Source organism: Pelecanus crispus, chromosome 15 (genome assembly GCF_030463565.1).
Source record: "Pelecanus crispus isolate bPelCri1 chromosome 15, bPelCri1.pri, whole genome shotgun sequence".
Lineage (NCBI taxonomy): Eukaryota > Metazoa > Chordata > Aves > Pelecaniformes > Pelecanidae > Pelecanus > Pelecanus crispus.
In genome coordinates, this window is record NC_134657.1 from 1,690,119 (window position 1) to 1,708,223 (window position 18,105).

At 51.9% G+C, this 18,105-nt stretch overlaps 2 protein-coding genes across 4 annotated transcripts; one reads left to right on the top strand and one right to left on the bottom strand.

Annotated features, from left to right (window-relative positions):
- Positions 1-502: 502 nt before the first annotated feature.
- On the bottom strand, positions 503-3,718 carry PPCS (phosphopantothenoylcysteine synthetase). Of its 3 annotated transcripts, XM_075721664.1 has the most exons (3): positions 3,232-3,718; positions 2,161-2,264; positions 503-1,159 (listed from the first exon to the last, which is right to left on the bottom strand). In XM_075721664.1, the coding sequence occupies exons 1-3, from the start codon at positions 3,716-3,718 to the stop codon at positions 836-838; spliced, it is 915 nt and encodes a 304-aa protein (XP_075577779.1). In that variant the 3' UTR covers positions 503-835. The 3 variants fall into 3 exon arrangements, with proteins under 3 accessions (XP_075577779.1, XP_075577780.1, XP_075577781.1); XM_075721665.1 differs by lacking the exons at positions 2,161-2,264; positions 3,232-3,718 and adding an exon at positions 2,011-2,092; XM_075721666.1 differs by lacking the exons at positions 2,161-2,264; positions 3,232-3,718 and adding an exon at positions 1,804-1,820.
- Positions 3,717-16,320, top strand: ZMYND12 (zinc finger MYND-type containing 12). Its single transcript, XM_075721716.1, has 9 exons — positions 3,717-3,728; positions 3,782-3,909; positions 5,321-5,462; positions 10,072-10,243; positions 11,231-11,400; positions 12,782-12,904; positions 13,770-13,890; positions 14,873-15,018; positions 16,181-16,320. Exons 1-9 carry the CDS (start codon positions 3,717-3,719, stop codon positions 16,298-16,300), a joined length of 1,134 nt encoding a protein of 377 aa, XP_075577831.1. The 3' UTR covers positions 16,301-16,320.
- Positions 16,321-18,105: the final 1,785 nt, after the last annotated feature.

Sequence of the window (18,105 nt, forward strand, 5' to 3'; positions counted from 1 at the left end):
CCAAACAGCCGTTCTCCTCCAAGACTGACCACTGCTACCCCCGCCGCCTTCACCTCCCCACCCTCTGCATGCTCCTCCTCCGACCTCTTGTCCCAAGCCACGCTCCGAGGCCACCGCTCGTGCTCTGCGCCACGCCTCTCCATGCCTTTATCCCCCTCCAGCAACCTACCGACACACACGATGGCAGGAAAACCTCTGTGAAACAGCTGCTTTCGGGACACTGCTACAGTACCTATTTTTTGAATTGTGTTTCTGAGCAGAGCTCTCGAAGCGTAGGTCCGCTGGATCTCCCCCGGAGCGACAGACGCCCTCTCCAAAGTCGCCCGCTGTTACTACCTCGTTTCTCCTTCATCCTTTGCCACACTCATTTCACCGTCCACTTCCAATACCAGCCGATTGCCAGCTCCGTCGCTCCGCTCCAGTCATAAAACCAGAACATCTTATTTTCTGCAAAGCACCATTCATTCCGTCCAAGAATTCAAAAAGAAACTTTGAAGAGGCAGATTCAAGAAAATCTTTTATATACAGACATATATACCATTCCGCCACCTCCCGGTTCTCCCAGCCCACAGGACAGAAATAAAGCAATATATCCTTTCCTTCTTTAGACACTAGAACAAATATCATCCTTTGGAATGTTTTCACTTCAGTGTATTTTTCTTTTTCAATGCAAGCAACAATAACCATTACCAAGCCGTAGAAGTTACACGGTTTTGGACGGCAGCCTTTCCCACAGTGTGTCACTGAGGATTGTTTTATTTACCTGGGACAGAGCATCGCTCCAGTTCCGCTCCCTCTCTAGTACAATTTCACTTGTTTCACTCAGAGCCGGTCCTCAGACTTTCTTCTCTATAAATGCAGTATGTTGGCCCTGAAGGTAGCTCACTATCTTTTCCTCTATTTCTATGCCTTGCGCTATTTCCTCATCAGAAAGAGATAACGGAGTCTGTGAGTCTTTGGTTACAATAATAACAGAGGTTCTCCGGGACTCCAGGATATTTGCTACCACCACCTGGTGACGATATTTTTCCAGAGCCTGCCGGGATTTATCGATTAAGATCAAGGGATCTGTCTCCAGTTTAAAGGAAATAACAAATGCCTCCGGGGCCCATTCTTTGACGAGAGGAGACAGCATTTTTGGCACCATCTTCATTGTGATCTACATTGGGGAAAAGACAGCAGAGAAAAGTTTCAGTAAAAACATTACGAGGCATTTTAATAAGAGATGGGGCAGATGGGCGGTAGCTAGGGAAATTCCAGCTTTTTACACTGGGAAGTTTTCCAAGGGAATATTTGGTCAGATCTCACCAAACAAGGTTAAAATGTCACTGGCGTACACTGTAAAATTAAATTATCGGACTGGTATTAACAATAAGGAGGGTGTTCTTAAGCGATGAAGCAGGCCCACAGTAACTGCATAAACATTTTGTTATTTAAGAGCTAAAACCCACTTCCGGAATATAAACATAAGCAGAGGAAGATTAAAAAAAAAAAAAAAAAAAAAAAAGAATTACAACTGCAGAAGTCTGAGTTTTCAGCTCTCCAAAATCCAGGCACCTTGTCAAATCTTAATCCTTTCTAGCAACTCTTCAAGGCACACGAAGCATAACTACGCCAGAGCATGGGGAAAAAAGTAGGAGTCTCTGTCCTCCAGCTTCTTAACCTCTGGGTCTGCTACTGGGAATCAGGCCAGGACTCATTTTTCCTACACTAAGGATAAAGAATTAAGCCCAGCAACTTGTTAAAAGCTAATTAAGCGAATCAAATTTGGTATTTGTTATATACACAGAGCTCTACATCCACCTGCTCCCATAGCTGAAGGGGATCTGGGCAGGAGATGCATGCTATGCTTTTGGGCTGTTGTCAGCGTTAAGCAGAAAGAAGGCAACGCAAGTACTCCAGCAGCAACTATTCTTCAGCTGAGAGCCCCTCATCTCCACGTTGCAGGCATGTACAGCTTTAAAGGGCTATTTCCATGGGATTCTGCTCCCATTCCCAAAGAAAACGCACGCTTTTTTGGCCAGCGAGCTGTTGCTTTGCAGCCTTTCCCAGGTCTTATCCACAGCCAGTCCCCAGGCAGCCGTGACCCCGGCAGAACGCTGGGGCAGTCGGGACATCGGGAGGGAGCGGCGGAGGGGGGCCGTGCCCGGGGGGCCTCACCTGCAGGGGCCCCTCCGAGGACTGGATCTTGTGCTCGGGCATCTCCGAGGCGGGGATGTAGAAATCCGACACGGCGGCTGCCAGGTAAAACATGACGCTGGAGCCTGCGAAAAACACAACTGCGGTCAGCCACCGCCGCCGGCACGCATGAGCAGCCTGGCCCTCTCACCCCAGGGACCCCCGGCATGGACCAGAGCCAGCTGGGCCCCCCTCACTAGGGCTAGGGGAGCCCAGGGCCCCCCGCAGAGACCCCCCATCACCTACCGCCACTGTCCTGAGCAGGGCAGCGCCAACCCCACGCACTGTGGTCCCCTCAGACACACCCGCACCCACCAGGACCACCTCATCCCCTTCACACCAAGCCCCCACAGCCCCCAGGGACAACCCAGACCCTCATGCCAGGGTGCTGGAGCCCCCACGGGCCCCCTTGTCCCATCACACCAGAGCCCCACGCCTGTCCCCCTTGCGCCTGGGCCCCTCCCCTGGGGCCACCCTGTCCCCTCACACCTGGGATCCCCCATGGGGGGCTTCCCCATCCCTTCTTGCCTGAGACCCGCCTCGAGGCTGCCCCGTCCCCTCATGCCTGGGACCCTCCATGGGGGCTGCCCTCTCCCCTCTTGCCCTGGCCCCCATGGCCGCTCCATCCCCTCATGCCTGGACCCTCCATAGGGGGCTGTTCTGGCCCCCATGACCACCCCATCCCCTCATGCCTGGGATCCCCCCCAGGGCCACCCTGTCCTCTCATGCCTGGGACCCTCCCCAGGCTGCCTCATCCCCTCTTGCTCTGGCCCCTATGGCTGCTCCATCCCCTCATGCCTGGACCCTCCATAGGGGGCTGTCCTGGCCCCCATGACCACCCCATCCCCTCATGCCTGGGACCCCCCGTAGGGGCTGCCCTGTCCCCTCCTGCCCTGGCCCCTGGGGCCACCCCGTCCCCTCACGCCTGGGACCCTCCCCAGGTCCCCCCCATCCCCTCACGCCTGGGCCCCCCGCCCCGGGGCCACCCCCGTCCCCTCACGCCGGGACCCCCCCCCGCCTGAGCCCCGGGGCCGCCCTGTCCCCTCCCCGTACCGAAGGGCGCCAGGGCGCGGGCGGCGGCCCGCAGCAGCGCCAGGTACTCGGCCAGCCCGGTGAACTCGATGGCCAGCAGCGCCCCCGCCTCGGTAGCGCGCCGGTAGTCGCGGAGGGCGGGCAGCAGGGCGGGCAGGGCGGCGGGGTCGGCGGCCACGCCGGGCGGCGGCCCGGGGGTGAGGCGGAGGGCGTCGAGCAGGGCGGGGCCGGGCGGCGGGAGGACCCTGGCCCAGGGGAAGGCGGAGCGGGCCCGGTGCAGGAAGCAGACGCCGTAGCCGGCCGCCACCAGCCGCTCCGCCGAGGCCGCCCCCCGCCGCCCGCTGCTGAAGTTCTCCAGGAAGCGGACGGCGCGCGCCTCCAGCGGCACCTGCGTCCCCCCCGACGTCACCAGCGCCACGCGCCGCCCGTGCGCCGCCTGCCCCGCCGCCCAGGCCCGCACGCGCGCCTCGGCCGCCGCCGCCGCCTCCCCGCCGCCCTCCGCCGCCATGGCCCGCCCCGCGCCGCGCCCCGCCCCTTCCGGGCCTACTCCCCGCCCCTTCCGGCCCCGAAGGCCCGCCCCTTCCGCCGGAAGCGTCGCCTTGGCAACGCGGCGGCGGTGCTGGCGGGGCCTCCCCGCTGCGAGCTGTGCGGGGCGGCGGGGCGGCTCCGCTGCCGCCGCTGCCGCCTCACCTACTACTGGTGAGAGCCCCGCTGGCTGCCGGGGACGGGGGGCGGGCCCCCGGCGAGGCCCGGGCCGCAGCCCGGGAGGAAGGCCGGGAGGCGGGGACCAGGCGGAGGGCGCGGGGAGAAGGCCCCGGAGGAGGCCCGGGAGGCAGGAGCGGTCCTGGGGCGCAGGGGCAGGGCAAGAGGGAGGGACTTGCCCGGGGCAAGGCTCAGGGGCCAGGGAGGAGGCCCGGGGCGAGGCCCAGGAGGCGGGAGCAGACCCGGTATAGGGCAAGAGGCAGGGATTAGCCCTGGGAAAAGGCTCGGGGCCCAGGGAGGGGGCCCAGGAGGCAGGAACAGGCCTGGGGCAGGGCAAGAGACAGAGACTAGCCCTAGGACAAGGCTCAGGGTGCAGGGAGAAGGCTCAGGCCGAGGCCCAGGAGGCAGGAGTGGTCTTGAGGTGCAGGGGCAGGGCAAGAGGCAGGGACTTGCCCGGGGGTCAAGGCTCAGGGCCCAGGGAGGAGGCCCGGGAGGCAGGAACAGGCCCAGGATAGGGCAGGAGGCAGGGACTAGCCCTGGGACTAGGCTCAGGGCCCAGGGAGGAGGCCCAGGGCGAGGCCCAGGAGGCGGGAACAGGCCCAGGATAGGGCAGGAGGCAGGGACTAGCCCTGGGACCAGGCTCAGAACACCCAGAAAAGGCCCAGGACAAGGGCCAGGAGGCAGTGCCAGGCCTAGGACACAGGGACAGGCCCAGGGCAAGGACTGAGGGACGTGCCTGGGACGTGGCCTGGGACACAGGGACAGGGCAAGAGGTAGGGACTGGCTCCAGGGTGAGGCTCAGGACACAGGGACAAGCCCCAGGACAAGGCTTGGGACACAGGGATGAAGCCCGGGTGGCAGGGACGAGGCCTGGGACAAAGCTCAGCAGGCAGGGTAGCGGGAATTGGAGTGGGCACGCTCAGCAGTCCCTCAGCCGGAGCGTTCCTCCTTGCTTCCAACAGTGCCCACATCAAATAGAGAGCAGTGCAGTGAGCTTTCTGGATGTTTACACAAATATCTTCACGTACATGGGGTCCTCGGTGAAGTCAGAAGTTAACCATACTTTTCATTGGTTTCACAATGACTTGGGGTTTTTTTGGCTTTGGGGTTTTTTTTGCGTACCACAGTGTTGAAAGCCAGACATTTGCTCAAACCTAACTGTATCGGGAGGTTTGTGAGTGATTTAAATAAGGTTTTAACATACAGAATCATGTTTACTTGGCAGGACAGCGCTGCGTTCCCGCTTGGGAATATCAAGTGTATATTATGTACTCTGTGAGCAGACTAAGGGCTGGTGGCTGTTGTGGGTAATTCTTGCTGTGAAAGTCCAGAAGATACAACAGGCAATAATCTTTCCTTATGTCATTTCCAAGCAAAGAGAAACATCGTTCTTCCCTTATTTTGTTAGTGATGCAGATCATCAAAAAGCCGATTGGGTTAGCATCCATGAGCGAATATGCCAGCTGCTGATTCCAATCCGTACGTCCGCCCCTTTTCTCCTTTCTGAAAAAGAAAGAAAACATGGCACAGAACAGCTGCTGAAGAGGCAGGTATGTGCAAGAAAAACAAACACCACTTCAAAGCACTGCCGGTGAAATTTAATTACATCTCTTCTTCCTCTACTTTGATGCACGTAGCGTTGGGAGGGCACCTCATTGGTTGTTCAGTACTTAGTTGCAGAGCTTAGATTTTTTTTTTTTTTTAAACAAAAACTCTATAATAAGGGGATTGAGACCATCCTCTCTCCAATTCTACGAGCCTCTTGCCTTTTTCGCAGTCCTGAGCTTCTTTGGGCAGTGGCAACCCCCGTTCTCCCGCCTTGCCAGGTAGTTAGTCCATCTCCCCGGTTAGTCCAGGATCTGGCTGAGTTTTGCTTCATCCTTCGCTGATGAGAGGGATTCCCCTTTCTCCAAGCAAGGGGGCAAAGGAATAAAGTTTCCCCCCGCTTTGTTTACCTGCCAATTTTAAACACCTTTTCCCACTAAGTACAGTCTTTTATCTCTGCTTTTTGGCCTCGTGGGCGGTGCAGATGTGCAGCTCCTTTCCAGCCTGAGGGGTTTTCAACTCCTTTGTTTGTTTGTTTGTTTGTTTGTTTGTTTATGGGGTGGCAGGATCTGCTTTTCCACAATGTTGGTAAAATAAAATAACACACCCAAATACATCTGCTACTTAAAATCTTACCCATAAAAATAAATTATCCTTCTATCGTTGCATAACCCCTAATCGCAGAATAATAGGACAAGAGAACAGCTGAAAGTGAGCTGGTAACAATCAAACGGTGCCACTGAGAAGAACATCATTAATCTTCTGGCTCTTACATCATGTATTATTTGTAAGGTTGTTTCTGGGCCAGGTGCTAGCACTTTGGTGACTGCTCGTTGCTGCAGTCTTTCTTGGGAGCATCCAGAAAGAGAACGTCGGAAAGGGATGGAACCTGCGTAGACAAAAGTCCTGCCTGGTGAAAGCTTGCGACAGGCTTTAGGCAGCAGATTCCTTTAGGCTTTGTAGGAATTAGGCACCAACAACCCGGTTTGGTTTTGAAAATCCCATCTGCTTGAAAATCACAGGCAAGATTGTTGTCTGAAGAAGGTGTGTGAGAACAGCATGTCCCAGAAGCATCGGGAAAAATGCAAAAGTTCCTTTGTTCCAGGTTACATTTAAGTTGATCTTTTACCAAGTCTGCAAAGAAGCGAAGTTAAAATTGGTCTTACTGGGGGTGGTGGCAGGGTTTTTTTTGCATCCTCAACTGCTTAAAGCTTTTCCAAGAAACTTTACCTACATAATGAACACTGACCTTGAACACATCTGTTACTACATCATTGATTTTATAGCAACTAAAATTATGCTATATACATTACAAAAGACCACGTGACTGCCAAATCGAGCAAGTACTCCTTGATTAGCTGGAAGCTAATCATTTGTTTTTATTAGCTTCCCAGGAAGACAACAGGAAGAGAGGGTTGGTAGAGAAGGGAGAGTCACTTCTTGATTGGAGTGCACGCCTAGGTGAGCAGACTGCAACTGCAAACCTGCAGCTTGAGCCGAGGCTCAGAATGGCTTCATGGGAAAAGTCACAGAGAGCAGACGCCGATTTTTTTTTTTGAAAGTAGAAGTTTTTGTAGGATCTTTAACAACCCTACTACATTAGTTCTGTGACCTTTGTCTCCAGACTATTTAAATCAAATAGATTCCGGGGATGGTATGTGCAGGGATACTTTGTCTTCCTTCTCTCCCAAGAAAGGAGTGAAAAAGCCTTGTTACCTGCTTGCTTTCACAGCAAGACCGCAGCTCCAAGCCCACAAATGGAATCTGCCTTTACATACAGCAAGGTACAGGGTGGACAACTTTGGGCCTAGACTGGCTGAGAAGTGTTGGAACAGTGGTGTGGAGAGGCTGAGGTTATTTACTGCCCGGTCTTGGTGGCTTCATCATTTTCCTATTCACAGAAATGCTTTAAAGAAGGCCTTTGGAGCTCGGGGAAAAGCTACATAGTCTCATGACGATCGGAGAAAAAAACCTTTTGCACAAAGCCAGCCCATAGGTTTATTAGTTTTTGAACATTTCTGCTATACTTCACAAACTCCTGCCCGGTGTTTGTTTAGAAAACACACAGCTCGAGCCTCAGTCGGGGCACAGGAAAGCTTGGGCACATCAGAACGCCCTGTGGCTTGAGGGAAGGTGCACGGAGCTGAGAGCCAGGAGGTTATGAGTTTCATACCTCGTCTGTACTCCAAAGCTTTGTTGATAGAAATCTGCTTTTGTCAACATAGCCTGGGGGGTGCCTGCAGACAGCACCTCCAAACTGACAAAACTCCAAGTTTCTGTTTGTAAAATAGCCTCACCTGCCTGCGTGGTGGCAGCTTACCGCAGCCCCTGGGTGCGGGAAAAGATCCATGCCTCAGCCAGCCACGGCAGTCCTCCAGCACCGATGCTAGCCCTGCCGACTGCAGGTTTCAACTCAAACTGTCTGGAAGCCTGCCTTCCTTGTTAAACCGTTGTTTCTTCAAGCGCGCCGTCGGTTTTGGTGCCTGTGAGTGAGTAAATGAATGTGGCACCCAACCCCAAGTGTGTTCCCAACCCCCTGCGCCCACCTGGAGCAGAGCTGGGGTCCGCGGCCTCCTCAAACCCCAACTGGGGGAGAACTGCGTGGGGGCATCTTCAGAGAAACCTCTAATTGCAACACACATGAAAAAAGCCCAAAGTGTGTGGGTCCGGGGGCGTGGGGCTGTGTGCAAGATGAAAAACAGCGCGGGGCCAAAGCTAATGATCCCCCCAAGGCTCGTAACTGCGCAGTCTTAAATATTCAGTGCTGCAGGGCTTCTGTTGTCTCCTGCCCTTTCTTCTCCTGGGAGCTGTGCGAGAGTCTAACCCTTAGCTTGTCCTCGCTGCAGATGTTTTAAGATAGCTTACGTCATGGGAAGCAGCGATGATCCTATTGACAAGGAGTAAAAAAAGAATGATCCTGATCTCCAGCACCTCCCCAGATAACAATCTGCTTGATACCCACGCGCCAAAGCCCTGCCGGTTGCAGTGGAGAAAGTGGCGTGGACAGAAGAGGCAGCCTGATAAATAACAGCGTTTACTGCTCCTTGCCCTGAGCACGTGCTGACTTTCTCCTGGGCACCACATGCTCCCCCAACATGGCTCGGTTTTGGCGTGTGCCTTTTTCACTCTCTAGATGCTGGTAGCTCCAGGGCTAGAGAGGGGATGACCGTTGTGTTTTCTAGCTCTTGGCTCTCCTTGCTGTAGCAGGGTGCTATCACTCTGGGGACTGTTCTTCAAAGCTCTCATTTATCCAGAGAGGATGGCCCTCTATCTCAGCCAGGACCTCCAGGAAGCGCTCACAGGCTGTCCCTGAGGTTCCCTTTCCCTGAGCTGTTCCTTCACCCACGGCAGGACTCTCTCTGCCTCTCCCTAAGCACTTAAAGCTCAGCAAAATGCCAAAGCCTGGCCTCCAAAAGCACTGGGATTTGTTTTTTCTGCCCTCTGCTCAGCCACAGCTGTAAAACAGAAGGCAGCAAAGAGGTAAAACGGTATTTCCTGCCGGCGCTCACTGCACAGGCCTGCCCGTGCCTCCTAGCAAGAGAAGAGCGAGTGCCTCGCTGACTTACCATGGCAGCGGTGCTCGGCACACCAGCAACAAGATCCCTTTCCAGGCAGCTTTCCCGCTGTGCCACTCGTGTGAAAAGCCAACACAGAAGTGTTGGGAGTTGGCAACAATCATGCTGAAAGCAGAGAGAAATGGATAAATAAGCATCCTGGCTCTTTTTCGCTGGCATCCCTCAGGACGTTGTACGAGCACAACATCTACGGTTGCCGTAGAGCTCTTGGCAATGAACAGGCGCTCAAACGGAGATAGGTTTATGGAGCTGGTGAATAGATCAGATCCTGCAGAGGGTGAAAAGACCAAATGCAGCGTGGACTGCTAGATGCAGCAAAAGGCAGGAAGCAGCTATACTTACGGGGAACATTATGGATTCTGACAACAAGCAGAAATGCTGCAGAAGCTGCTTGACCGCCACACCCGGCTTGGGCGATGGATATACAGGAGTACAAGCTCATTAGGGTGTTCTGATTTTGACCCGTTTTCCAGACACTGCGCCCAAAATACCAGGCCCAGAACTGGCCGGGAGAGGGTGGGAGGAAGCTGGGGCACCATGTGAGGAGCTCTTTCCTCGCTCCCAGACCGCGTCTCCTGCAGCTGGAGGTGTGCCATGCTGGCACCAGCTTGGCAAACCATACGCTCCGCTGCCTGCTATGAGTCACCGTTATTACTGTCAGCAGTAATAACCACCGTAGCCCCTTTGTCTAATCTTTTCTGTGGTCTTGTGATGATCGTTTTCTGTGCTTCACAGCTTTTATTGCTGCAGCCTTATTAGCCATTTTTCGTAGGCATACAGGATTCTTCGTCTCATAAGACACCACATGACCTAAGAGGATGTCCAAAGCTGTTCCTGCTAGAAGTAGGAATAAAAGCCAGGCTCTAATGTGACAGCTTTAATTTCCATGCCTTAATTACAGACACAAACATTAATTACAGACACAAAGAACATTACAACCACTGTTCTACAGTTTGCAAACTTAAACGTAAAAAAGAGACCGTGCGTTTTATTTCTCCTTATCCTTTGCTCACTGTACCCTTACTGCGTTGCCCTGCAGAAATACATCATCGATCTCGCGTACAGCACAGCCCAGGAGTTTGTTTTGGAGGGAAAGCATGAAGAAGCAATACCTGCAGCTTTGCATGCACTGCGTTTCAGTACTGAAGTGTACGGCTCAAATTCTGTGCAACTGGTGCCTGCTTATCTCCTCTTGGCTGAGGCCTCCACTGGTAAGTATTGTCTAAATAGTAACGCTGGCAAGGGCAAGACCTCCCGTGGGTCAGGTTTCTGGTTTCCTTTTACCATTTATCAGGGAAGGACCAGCTCTGCGTTTCAACATTGTGCCATGCTTCTACTCTGCCCTGCCTCAAGGGCATTTCAGAGAGATTTGAGAAGTTGCACCCCGCCTCCCTTTTTCTGTGTGGGTCTGGGAGAAGAATCACTCATCAGTGATGAGAAAGCAATGAAAGCAAATGAAATGTTTTCTCCATCTCTACTGATTCCCACAAGAGAAGCAGGATGAAAATCCATTCTTTACCTCTGTGGCTTCCTACAACTCTCAAAAGCACTTAAATTCCCGAGGGTGGTTGGTTGCGCTCTTATCTCAGGGAACCAGCAAACATTTCTAAGGCCATTGCATCAGAGGAATGCCCCAGTTCATTCACAAAAGCGCGTTCTGCCTGAAGCAGAGCTTTTTCTCATTGACTCTGTGCTTTATAAAAAATGTCAAATTAGGACTCTGCCTGTGGAGAGCTGCCCTCCTCAGCTGCAGACATAAAGGACTGAGAAGTCACTGTAAATCGTTGCCGTTACAGGAGCACACACAATGCTTTGCTGGCAGAATTGAGCTATCTCGAGGATTGTTGTAAACGGTGTAGTGAGAGAAGGGAAAAAAAAAAATCCCATGAGTAATTCTAGCGTGATGATACACGAGTCATTAGCGGCTGCCTGTAGCTAACCTGTTTTGAACACGTGTTTTCAGAGATATTGAATGCAATACACAGTTTCTGGCTTCTCTTGTAGCTCTAGACTCTCAGCCTGTCTGTAAATTAGATTCTGAATGCCTGCTCGACTAAGGAGCACTCAGGAGAGAAGCAGGCAATCCACAAACCAGGTCTCCGTATCAAACTACTGCAAAGGACTAATGGGCAGTATTCTCTTAATTTTCTAAATAAAAAAGTGCTCTTTATCCTGCTTATTTCTGTGTATCATTTCAGGCGTTGGCCGTCTTCCAGAGGCATCTAAGTATCTCTCCCAAGCTCAGTGGATTGTCCTCAAAACTCCAGACTGCAGTGTTGCTGTTCAGTATAAATTACATCGTAGTCTGGGACTTCTCTGTGCTGCCAAAGGAAACTTTGAACAGGCTTTATATCACCTGGCGAATGATGTAAGCCAAGTCAAATACAGAAACACTTCAATCTTTCTTCTTTCTCTAAGGCTTCCAGATCGATATGAAAACCCCAGCAGACAGATTTGTAATCCCAATTTTAGGCACCGAGAGGATACGTGTTATGAGCACCTGAACTGTCTAGATCTAAGACACCTGCATATCCACGTGTTACCAAAGTTGTGTCTTGCCAGTTATCCTTATTCCCTTGGAGTGACGTGTACCTTGTCCTTACTGCAGCTGCTTATAAATTTATCTGTCAGCTTGGTCCTGAGATGAACAGACGTTCCTACGCCAAACCAATAGAGTTGCCTTTTGTTCAACAGATAAATTGCTTTACGTTTTGGCTGTCATTTTCCTCAACACTCTTCTGTTAGACAGCAGTTCTCTATCGGCTGTTATTTAACGAATGCCTTATTTAACTATTTAAATGGCTGGTTCAGTAGCGTTTTCCCCCATTCAATCTTTTTAGCCACGAGAGCAGATTTGGAGTGGTTATTGCCAGCTGTGTTCCTGAGGATGCTTTGCCTGTCATTTGATCCCCAAAGGCAGCTGAACTCTGTGACATCCTATTTATGTCCCATGTAGACTAAATTTATCCAGTGCAGAGTGACGTGTACCCACTACTGTTGAATTTGATAGTAGCTTTGTGTGGGCGTAAATGATGACATACGGTTGAGGAGAATTCGATCCTTTCTATTATAATATAGACAGCCCTGTCTTTGCCCAGTCTGTAAAGGTTTTTGGGAGGGATTGCCCGCCGTGCCGTTGTTTTTTTAGGTACCCTGAATCTGGTGCCTGAAAGGGCGTCAGGTAATAATTTCTTGCTATTAGCAAGTTGCTGCTCTGCGTCAGAGCAGCCCGAGACCTGCCTGAACTTTGGCTGCGTGTCTGAGATCTGCTGAGAGTCACACGCCAGCTCAGAATAGCTGGAATGCACCACTGCCTTCCCGCTCCCTGGCTTTGGCCAGGCCTGCGGCGGGGGGAGAAGCGGGCACCGCGGGCAGGACTGGGGAGCTGAAAAGCGGCAGCAGGTTGGGCATCCGAAGACGTGAGACGTACGGGTTGCACAGTGAGGGGAGGAGATGTGGGAAACCTGCCCTGTGCTTCAACAGGGTAACTCTCTGATAAGGTTCCTCTGCCCCAGCGAGCAGGGGCTTTGGGGGTGTTGCATTCCTTTGCGTAAACCCCAAAATACAGGGTGGGTTTTTTTTTTTTTTAGTACCACATTTTACACTCATAATCAGGTATAACTAACGCTACAGTTATGCAGAAAAAACCTGAATGCTTGCGATATTATTAATCCATAATGAAAATTTTCCCAGGTTTGATATGAACATTAAAGTTGTGCTTTTTTTTTTTTTTTTAATATTGATTTCAGATTTACCTTGCTAGTTCTACATTTGGACTAAAATCTATTGAGACCTCTGGAGGGTATTTCCACATGGCTAATGTTTTCTTTCGCCAGAACAAAATGGACATAGCAAACTCGCTCTATGCTGAGGTCAGTTAAACCAAAGTTCATCCTCTGTGTATTTCTGAGGGTTTTTTTCTGTGCTCTTTCCAATGTTTTTCCTGTTTCTGACTGCCTTTAGTATGATGGTGACCGTATCAAGTGCCAGCATTGCCTTTTAGGATCAATCTCAGAAACCTTTTTCATACTTAAATATTTCTCTGAGTTAAAACCAGGAGAGAGAAATTCCGTACTTGGTTAAAAATTGTTATTCAAGTTGTCTTCAACTTGGGCAGCCAAACCTTGTCAAAAAAATAGCTAGCAAATGCCCCATGCCAGAGGTTAAAGGGAGTCCCGCAAGTAGGGAAGGTCGCCAAGGAGTTTCCCGGGCCGGGGAAGGGTTGCTGAGCAGCACTGGGATACGGACAAGCCGCAGAAAATTTACACTGAGAATCAACGAAAAGTCACACTGATGAAAGATTGTCAGAACAGAGGAATCAAGCAAGGGAAGTAACAATTATCTAATCGCTCTAATAACTGAAAAAATGAGCTTTCATTTGTTTAGCTCGATTTTCTGTGGAAATGATGCTTTAGCAGCTGTGCAATCTGCCTCCATTCCCCTCGCGAACTTCAACCAAATGTCCTTTTAGTTAACGGTTTCATTAGATTTGTTCAAGTTGGATGAAAATTAATAGTCAGATGGAGAAATGAGCTTCCAACTAAGCCTGCTGCTGGGAGAAGAGCAGCCAGATCTCTACGTGAAACATCCAGCTTGGCAGCAGCCAGCTCACTAACCGGCAGGCACTCTGGTTATTGTGGTAGGGACGTGCATTGCAGGACACATTGTTTACAGAAGAACTCATTGCTAAATACCATGTACTCATACAAGTGAAATAATTCGTTTGCTTCCTGATAGGTAACCAACATCTGGCACGCCTTCCTTCTGAAGTCAGTTCAAGCGCAGGAGCAAATACTCAAGCCACGATTGGAAATGTCTCCGTGCACCGAGGACAAGGAAGTCAGCGAAGACCGTATGAGTAAGCGCCGCTATTGCGCAGAACCGTTTGGAAGACGGGATTTTAAAGAATCCGTGCATCCCGCTGTTCGTATTTATGGCGTCGGGGTTTGCGTGGCGTTTCTGTAGACCAAATTTAATCGGAATCACAGGTATTTCTGATGTTGAAGCTCAGCGGATTGTGCTGGATGAAACAAACGAGGCCGCTTTAGGAATGAGGGTGTTCAAGTGGAAACACAGCTTTGCCCTTTTTTGTTTACACGCTCCTTTTCACAGCGCCCTTGGCAGTGACTGTAACAATACAAGATTTTGCCTTTCAGGATTCAATTCCACTTCAACGTTCTCATTTCTCTGCGGCTCCTTTGTCTCCGATTAATTATGTGAAAGTGGCATTTCATCTCACTTAGGCAGGTTTACAACTCTGTCTTCTGAAGCAGTAGGACACGCTGGAATAGCGTGGACTGGTAATTGGATGTATTAATCTGGAGAATACTCTCGGGAGAGAAGCTGGGGAGTCTCTCATGAGGACATAAAGGTGCATAAAGCATTAGGAAATACGCTAGCGTGCATGGTGCTACCCTGCACTCCGCTGAAGTCGGGCCAGACTCTGATCCTTGTCTGCTTTCTACTATCGATGCTAAGAATATTGTCAGGGAGGAGAAGCTTTTCTGTAAATCCCTTTCCCTGGCATTGTCTCCATCCAGTAGGAACCGCACCAAGGCACGGCTACAGGATACCATCTTCGGTTATGACAGGAGTATGAAAGTTGCTCTTTTCATGCAGCTGTTATGACTCCACATCCTTACTAAAGGCTAATCAACACAATTACTGATGAGATGAAAAGATACCTGTTAATGGCTATGGAATTTGCATGGAGCTGGGATACCACGTTGATGCTTGTAGTAGAAATACTTTGATGTCTGGAAAAGATAATTGGACAGATTTGAATATATTATCTTGCATGCATACATACATCCAACACGATTATTTCGTTCGCCATGCAGCGGAAGCCCAGCGAGCAGAAGCAATCCGAGTACTGCGCGCGGTACTAGACATCAGAGAACGGGCACCGAAGCAACAGCCTGGGGAAACTGCCAGAGTTTTGCATGCTCTTGCCATGCTTTATTACCTGACCATGGATTTATCGAAGGTAAGTTGCAGCTGGTGAAGGGGTCCAGGAGGGTTGCCGAGCTCTGTTTCGGTGCTCGCCCCGTCTCATGGAGCCGGTTGCCGGTGTTCACCTGGCACATCTCCCGAGCCCACGACAGCCACGCAGCGCTGGGTGACTGAGGACAGAGCTGCCTCGGTAGCTCTGCGTGAAGCCAGCTCGCGGTCTGCACTCTGTCAAAGCTGACAAAGGCCCCGGGGTCTGTTTTGGTCTCTGCCAGGCCATCCACAGTGGATCCTGTGGTTCCCCATGTTTCCGGGGTTCGTCCTTTATCTGGGATATCCCAGCAGTGTAGCTGCCCGTCACAGGCTGCATTTAGACATCAGGTCAGATGTTATGCAGCGAGCAAGACACGGGCCTCGCATGTGCCTCTCCTTGAGCCGGACTCCCTGTAATTACCGTTATATTAATGGAGGTTCACTCTACTGGAGCCCGTAACTCAGTTTTGAATTTGCACCCCTGTATTTTATCGGCTAAAAACTTCAGATGCAACGGCTAACTTCGGAGTGCCCAATTCTCTGCCTTAAAAATCATCAATTTTGAGGAAGAGCCGAGCAGTAGCCATGTGGAAATCAGGCCTCTCTGTTTGGCCTAAGCGTTCAAAAGGCCAAGTTTCTCCTGCCTGTGCTTTGGAGGGTGAAAATACAGATTACTCTTCATGGTAGCAGAGAAAGCCATAATGATGTGAGTCAGCGTTTGGAAGATGCAAAGAAACAAACTCAAAGTAGAAAAAAAGCACGGCTTTATAATTGTGAGAATGTCTAATCCCTGGAAGAGCTACTAAGGGAATGAAGGATTTAGTTCAGACTCAGTCAATACAGCTGGGTCTTTTTTTCCCTGAAATCGGTTTGGGAATATTCAGGTGAGCTGCTGTGTTAGACGGGAGGTAACGGTCTCCGGCGCAGGGGGCTGGGGTTGGGAATCTCTTCTGTCTCACCACTGGATCCTAAATGCGATCTGTTGGCAGCTTTACTCTCCCCTTAAAGCAGCTCCTGCAGGTCACCCTCTGAAGCAGGCGGCGGAGTGGCTGGAGCCTGGATCTGCTCCAGTGCGGCTGCTCCAATGAGTCTCTGCAGGCTCGAGAAAAAGCCTCAAGAAAAGCCAAATTCCTGGCAATTACTTTGTCCTTTCTGTTTCGTTCCAGGCTCGCAAGGTGGGGATGAAAGCCTTTGACTTGGTGAAACAACTGCCCCAACGAGAGTCTCTGGAAGCCATTGGCCATTTGTTAACGTTGATTAACTCCAAGCCTTCCTACACAAAATAAAGAACTCTTTCTGCCAGAGCCAGGTGATTGGCGAGGTTATCTGCTTAACTAGGCTGCTGAAGTCAAAAAGCGTTACACGCCGTAGGTCCTTTCTGCTGCTGTCATCTTTCCAGATGTGTCCCTTTCCATCTCAAGGTGTTTGAAAATTAAACTTGTTGGTATGAGTTAATTTTCAGGCGCTGATCAACCTCTGTAGACTGTTATGGAATAACAGCGCAAGGGTGGGAAACAAAAGGACAACTAACACACGACACATAAATCATTATCTGATGATGTATGACTAAGCAAACATCCTCTGACGTCCTCACGTCGTCTGTCCAGAAGCTAGGACCAGCTGAGCTGTGTTTGTTACTGGTTTCCTCAATTTGCCTTTCAGTTTGATGAGGGAGATAGCAGGGAGAGGGACGGGAGGGACACGGGGATGGTCTTCACCGCACGCCCAACTTGGGGGGTTGACGCCTGCTCCTCGGGACCTGGTCGGGCTTGATCAGGTGTTGCGCCTCTGCGGTGCCCCTCCAGCTCCGAATCTACATCCTCTCTTTATGCAGAGCTTTAGAAGTGCCTCGCAGCTCCGGGCGCCGAGGGACTCGCTTCTTCCACTCGTGGAGGAACTTGCATCCAGGCGTGACCGCGAGAACGGCGTGAGGGACTACATGCGATCTTGAGAGAAAGGGTTAAAAGGCCGGCTAGCTCCAGTCAGGGCTTCCAGCCCAAAGGAGACGCGGTTTCCTCATGGCTGAGAGCTCGCGCAGGCATCCCCTTAGCGCTGCCGCCAGCCTCGAGAGGAGGAAGGCCTCTGCGTCGCCGTGCGCTTCTGCCCACGGACCTCCACCGTGCGCACCCGGCCTGCGGCTGTCGCGGGCTTCTGCCCTGGAGAGCAGAGAGAGAAGGCCGGGCCGGGCCGGGCGTACGTGTGACCCACGGTGTGACGGTAAAGGGACATCGGAGAAGGGCTGGAGGAGACGCGGGGAGAGCAAGGCAGGACACGGTCCGTGCGGTGAGCTCAGTTCAGAGGCCGAAGCACATGACAGCCTCGCACAGCTGGGAAAGAGGTTAAGGGAAACTTGCCCTGCTGCTGAGGTCTGAATTCAGCTGCACTTTAAGCCTGCGATTAAGTCTCATTTACTTCAGGAGGATTTATGAGCGCATTTAATTGCCTTGCTGAATTGGGCTGGAGTCAAGTACGCTTTTTTTAAATGCTTCATCAAGCTGGGACCTGAGCAATTAGAAGGGATTGATGCTGCCGGTAAAGGGAAAGCCTCCGCATGGCGGGGAACAGCGCCAGTCGGGGCGCACGAGAGGCAGGCGGGCTCAGGGGATGGGTGGGGAACCCCCGAATGCTCCTATGGGAGATGCTGGCAGCCACGTCCACCCTCGTCGGGTCTCACCACGGCCAGACCGACCAGCTCCACGGGACGGGGGGACTGTGCCCGCTCACACGGTGCCTCGGGGCACGGAGGATTTGGGTCACCGTGGCCGGGGATTTGGAGCTGCAGGGCTCGGTCGTGGCAGTAATCCCTCGGGCCACTCTGCCGCCAGGCTGAGCCTGCCTGACGTGCCAGGCCGGCGGCTCCGTGTCGCTGCTCCTGGCTGTGTAACGCCATAAAAGACCGGCGTGAAAACTTGACTTTGCGTGGAGCTGAGCAGCTCCGGGAGCGCTGACGGGCCAAGGGCTGGGAATGGCAACGGCAGCGCCAGTGGTGGGAAGAGCCCGGGGCAAATAAAGAACGTTTCTGGGAGCTTTGAAAGATTTTACAAGAGCTATTTCCTATGACATGCTGCAACAGCCAGTTCCAGCGCGTGCG

Bases quoted from the DNA above. Each gene is read 5' to 3' on its own strand.
- ZMYND12 (XM_075721716.1), top strand. The intron at 3,910-5,320 runs GTGAGAGCCCCG...TTATTTTGTTAG, and splicing joins TGCCGCCTCACCTACTACTG to TGATGCAGATCATCAAAAAG. The intron at 15,019-16,180 runs GTAAGTTGCAGC...GTTTCGTTCCAG, and splicing joins TGACCATGGATTTATCGAAG to GCTCGCAAGGTGGGGATGAA.
- PPCS (XM_075721664.1), bottom strand. From the start codon at position 3,718: ATGGCGGCGGAGGGCGGCGGGGAGGCGGCGGCGGCGGCCGAGGCGCGC. The intron at 2,265-3,231 runs GTACGGGGAGGG...TGTTTTTCGCAG, and splicing joins CCGCGCCCTGGCGCCCTTCG to GCTCCAGCGTCATGTTTTAC. The intron at 1,160-2,160 runs GTGAGGCCCCCC...TCCCCAATGTAG, and splicing joins CCTCGGAGGGGCCCCTGCAG to ATCACAATGAAGATGGTGCC.